This window comes from Gekko japonicus, unplaced genomic scaffold, assembly GCF_001447785.1.
Source record: "Gekko japonicus isolate JY-2015 unplaced genomic scaffold, Gekko_japonicus_V1.1 scaffold1321, whole genome shotgun sequence".
Taxonomy (NCBI): Eukaryota; Metazoa; Chordata; class Lepidosauria; order Squamata; family Gekkonidae; genus Gekko; species Gekko japonicus.
Window position 1 is genome coordinate 221908 of NW_015177053.1, and position 5412 is coordinate 227319.

General features: G+C 49.5%; 1 protein-coding gene across 1 annotated transcript in view; it reads left to right on the plus strand.

Moving 5' to 3' along the window:
* The window catches only part of EPHA1 (EPH receptor A1), a 172880-nt gene that overhangs the window by 155304 nt on the left and 12164 nt on the right, over positions 1-5412 (plus strand). Inside the window, exons 9-12 of the mRNA XM_015428123.1 lie at positions 1136-1232; positions 1357-1412; positions 3848-3970; positions 4381-4566. Of these exons, the coding sequence (XP_015283609.1) occupies positions 1136-1232; positions 1357-1412; positions 3848-3970; positions 4381-4566 (462 nt within the window). The remainder of the gene's footprint in view (positions 1-1135; positions 1233-1356; positions 1413-3847; positions 3971-4380; positions 4567-5412) is intronic.

A 5412-nucleotide genomic window follows, 5' to 3' on the forward strand; every position in this document is an offset into this window, starting at 1 on the left:
AGCTCTGACAGAACTATGGCTTGCCCAAGGTCATCCAGCAGCTGCGAGTGGAGGAGTGGGGAATCAAACCCTGTTCTCCCAGATGAGAGTCCATGCACTTAACCATTACACCAGAGAGGAATTTGCAGCTAGGGTTGGCAACCTCCAGGTGGTAGCTGGAGATCTGCTATTACAATTGATTTCCAGGTGACATAGATCAGATCACCTGGAGGAAATGGCTGCTTTGGAAGGTGGATTCTCTGGCATTATACCTGCTGAAGTTCCCTCCCCAAACCCCACCCTCCTCAGGCTCCACCCCTAAACTCTCCAGGTATTTTCCAACCTGGAGCTGGCAACCCTAGTTGCAGCCAGGCACAAAATGGCTGCCATGTGGGGTACACCTGACCTGACCCTCCCTCAAAAATGGTTGTCGTGGAGTCTCCCATAGAGTGTTGGGAGGTTCTGAGTCAAGCGTCCATCTGTCAGAGAGGCTGCTATTTCCGAATAAGAGCTCCCTACAGACATACGATTCTTACTAGGGTTTTCTGAGATACCTCCTTTTCCAGTGTGATTAAGGGAAGCTGGGACTGGCTGGTTGCTGGACTAGATGGACCACTGGTCTGATCCAGCGGGGCTCTTCTTATGTTCTTATGTCCTGTTGCTGGCCATGCAGAGGAACTGGTTGGCCACTGTGTGAGACAGGATGCTGGACTAGGTGGACCTCTGGTCTGATCCAGCAGGGGTCTTCTTATGTTCTTATGTCCTATTGTTTGCCCTCCAGAGGAACTGGTTGGCCACTGTGTGGGACAGGATGCTGGACTAGATGAACCACTGGTCTGATCCAGCAGGGCTCTTCTTATGTTCTTATCAGGGGAAGGCCTCGGCCTCTATGCCCTGTTGTTGGCCCTCCAGAGGAACTGGTTGGCCACTGTGTGAGACAGGATACTGGACTTAGACGGGCCCCTGGTATGATCCAGCAGGGCTCTTCTTATGTTCTTGTTGGGGATCACTGCATTAAGTAAATGGGCTTCTACAGCATAGGGCTATTTCAAAACCTCAAAGCAATCCAAAGACGGTGAATCTCTGAGATGGTAAACACTGGCTCATGAACTTCATTCCTATAATGACATCAGCCATCTATCTTTTGTGCTTGCAGACACCGGGGTGCCTTCTGGAGGAGTGATTGTCTCCATTATCTTTGGAATCATGCTGTTTATCGGTCTGGTTGCAGGACTCATCGTCTGCCGGCGAAGGTAGAGACAGGAGATCTCAGGGGAGGAGGGTGGCAGTGGAGCGGCCCTGGCTCAGGATTGCAGCCTTCTAACTGTCCTCCCAGACCATTTCTGTCTCCATCCTGATTTTTTTTGTCCCTTTCAGGCGCGCTTATAATCACCGAGCACGGCCAATCCACGATCACTCTAGCTACGACCGAGGTGAGCTTTCAAGATCTGGAAAGGCAGAGCGACTGAAGAGAGGGTGGGCCATACGTAGGTCTCCATGACATATTGTGGACCAAGTGGGCTGCCAACCATTTTAGTAGGGTTGCCAGCCTCCAGACGGGGCCTTGAGATCTCCTGGAATTACAGCCAATCTACAGACTACAGAGATCAGTTCCCATGGATGGAAGGCATTGGAAGGCACTGTACCCCACTGAGGACTCTCCCTTCCCCAAAACCCACCCTCCCGAGGTTTCACCCCCAAATCTCCAGGAATTTCCCATCCTGAAGTTGGCAACTCTACATTTTAGAACACTAGACACTAGTGTTGACTAGTGGTCAAAAATTGGGGAAGTTGGGGTGAGAGCAGGATGCTGATACCTTGCCTGGACTCGTAATTTTTCACTCAGCAGTGACCCACTGGGGGTGTGCAAAAAAAATTGTTTTCCCCAATTTGGATCTGTGGGACCTGAAAAATATCATTATTCCTGAATATTCCCGAATGCCAATATTGGTATTGTATTGGGATTCGGGTAAATATTCAAGAAACCTGAATTTATTTGTCACCATTATACCCTATGGGGACCATCCCCATAGGTTATAATGGAGTTCAGAAGGCATTTAAACTTTAAACCACAGTCTCTTTAAATGCCTTCTAGCCGCGCCCTAATAAAAACCAAATAGTATCAGCTTTTATTCAGGCATGGCTACTTTGGTAGCCAAATCAGATTCTCTAATTTGATTCAGCTGAATAAATACCTGAAAAATACCGATAAGGTATTTTTCGGGTATATTCGGCTCGGTATTTTTTCAGGTATATTCATTCACCTTGCTATATACCGAACGCACACTCCTATGGCCCACTCTCATCTGTTTTTGTCCCCTGGCTTCATGTTTGCAAGGACAAACAGATTCGAAAGCCTAGAAGTGAGAAAATGAGGCACCAGAACGAATGCCTTCTCCCACCACCCCGGAAGCATTTCCTGCTGTTCTAAAATGGCTGTTCAAGTGTCAACATATAGATTTTTTTTTCTCTGCAGAGAAGCTTTTAAGGATGAAGTATTCAACCAGGGCACACGTTTCTTGCATGGCAGATGGCATCTGAGGAGCCCTTGGTGCGGCCCTCCAGATGGGCAGAGGGAACATTTCTGCAAGGATGCCTTAGTGCCCTTCCTTGTATTTCTGCCGTGCAGTCCTGTGCAGGGGTTACTCCAATCTAAGTCCATACAGATCAGTGGATTTGGACTGGAGTAATTCTGCATATGAGCACCTGAATCTGACGTATGGTCAACTGAAGGACAGTATTGTCTACTCAGACTGGCAATGGTTCCCCAGGCTCTTGGGCAGGGGTCTTTCATATCACCTACTGCCTGGTCCTTTTAACTGGAGGTGCTCAGGATTGAACCTGGGACTTTTGATCTGCCACTGAGCCACAGCCCTTGCCTGCTAGAGATCTATCCTAAACAGGTCTGCTCACAATCCTACTCAGGCCTGTTCAGCGGGGCTTGCTTTCAGGAAAGGGTTCTTAGAATTGCACTGCTGGTGATTTAAATTATAGTTGACCAAGGCTGGACAATCCCTGGCGGTGCAGCCTCTGGGCTCCCCAAGCCGACTCTTTTTGTGGCTGTAGCCTCGAGTGAATTTATACTGCAGACTTGATCCGTTTCCTTTGCTGCTGTGTTCCCTCTCCCACCCCAAAAGTTGTCTGTTTGGGATCCCATTCTGTTCTGGGTTGACAACTTCCACTGAGCTATCTGCTATGACCCCAAGGTTCTTTCCCCCTCTCAGTCTCAGGAAGTTCCGACCCTGTTGGCCTATACTTGAAGCTGGGATTTTTTTTTTGTTCCAACGTGCATCACCCGACACTGACCAACACTGAACTTCATCTGCCACATCGTTGCCTACTCACCCAACTTGTGGAGATCCTCCTGGGGCAATTCACAGTCTCAGCTATATCTCAGACGGTGACCGCTAACATTTCTGCTTGAAAGCAGGTTCTGTCTAATTGACCTCCATGCGATTACCTTCCCAGACCACTGGTTTCAGGAGCTATCTGCTATGATTCCAAGGTTCTTTCCCCCTCTCAGTCTCAGGAAGTTCAGACCCTGTTGGCCTATACTTGAAGCTGGGAATTTTTTTTTGTTCCGACGTGCATCACCCGACACTGACCAACACTGAACTTCATCTGCCACATCGTTGCCTACTCACCCAACTTGTGGAGATCCTCCTGGGGCAATTCACAGTCTCAGCTATATCTCAGACGGTGACCGCTAACATTTCTGCTTGAAAGCAGGTTCTGTCTAATTGACCTCCATGCGATTACCTTCCCAGACCACTGGTTTCAGGCTGGACGTTGAGAATGCTCGTCTATTTTGACCTTTTGCTTCTTCTTGGAATCTTTGTAGACAAATCATTGCTTCTTTTCTTCACAGATGAGATCTGGTTGAAGCCTTATGTAGATCTCCAGCCCTACGAGGATCCCAGCCGGGGAGTCTTAGAATTCACAAAGGAGCTGGACCCATCTCTTGTCAACATCGAGACCGTTATCGGCGAAGGTGGGAATATTTGGGGGTCTTGCCATTTATATCTTGGAGGGCCTTAGGTTGGCCAGCCCCCCAGTCCGGGAGGGGGCTCCCCCACTTTTGCTCCTCCCTGCCCGCAAAGGCCCCAAAACGCAGTTCAATGACGTCACCCAGAAGTGATGTCATCACACTGCCAGTGTTGCACAGCGACACTCTAGTTTTTAGGCAAAACTCTATGGTAAATTTGAGCTCAAACCATAGAGTTTTATTCAAAAGCTAGAGCGTTGCCATGCAACGTCGGTGGCGTGATGATGTCATACAAAGGTCCTGGCTAACCCCGAAGATTCCGCCCCACTGGGAAGAAGGTCGGACTTGGCAACCCTAGAGGGCCTCCATTCGCTGTTTCCTAGTAACCGGTCCACTTTCCTTCGCATGCTCCACAGGCGAGTTCGGGGAGGTCTACCGGGGAACCCTGCGCTTAGCAGGGAAGGAACGTGTCATCGTGGCCGTCAAGACCTTGAAATCGAGTTACTCAGACTCAACGTGGTGGAACTTCCTGCGCGAGGCGACCATCATGGGCCAGTTTAATCACCCCAACATCGTGCGGTTGGAGGGAGTCGTCACGAAACGTAAGAGCGCAGTGGGGACTGAAATTCCAGCTTAGGCGACAGCTGCCTCAGCAGGGAATAGGAAGGACGGGTGTCTGTGAGGGCCTGCCGGGAGAAGAGGAGCCTGAACATTGATTTTCAGGGCAGCAGGTCTTCCATTCACTTGGTGGTGGTGCAAGGGGAGGTCTTTGCGGCCAGGTCCGGCCCACACATTGGGGAGGTCGAGGCTGCAGGTGTTGTGACAGTAGGGTAGCAAGTGGTTAATCGTTAAGTTTGTTCTCATAGAGCAAAGCTTGAGTCCAGTGGCACCTTTATTTGCGGCCAGGTCCGGCCCACACATTGGGGAGGTCGAGGCTGCAGGTGTTATGACAATAGGGTAGCAAGTGGTTTAATCGTTAAGTTTGTTATCATACGAGCAAAGCTTGAGTCCAGTGGCACCTTTAAGACCAACGAAGTTTTATTCAAGGCATAAGATTTCATAGAATCAGGGCTATTTTGGGGCAGGAACGCACAGGAACGGAGTTCCGGCGGGCTCCCAAGTTGGCCACATCCAGCAGGAACTCATTAGCATAATAGGCCACACCCAGCAGAAGAGACTCATTAGGATTGGCTACATTAGAGGTGTGTGGCCTAACATGCAAAGGAGTTCCTGCTACAAAAAAAGGCCCTGGGTTTTGACAACAAACAAGGTAAACGGAATAAGAAGCAAAAGGTGGGTGTGGCTGGATAACCACACTTCTGGTAACATGGGGGTGCGGCCTAATGTGCTAATGAGCTGTGCTGTCAGGGGTGTGGCCTAATATGCTAATAAGTTTCTGCTATTGGGTGTGGCCTATTATGCTAATGAGTTCCTGCTGGGCTTTTTCT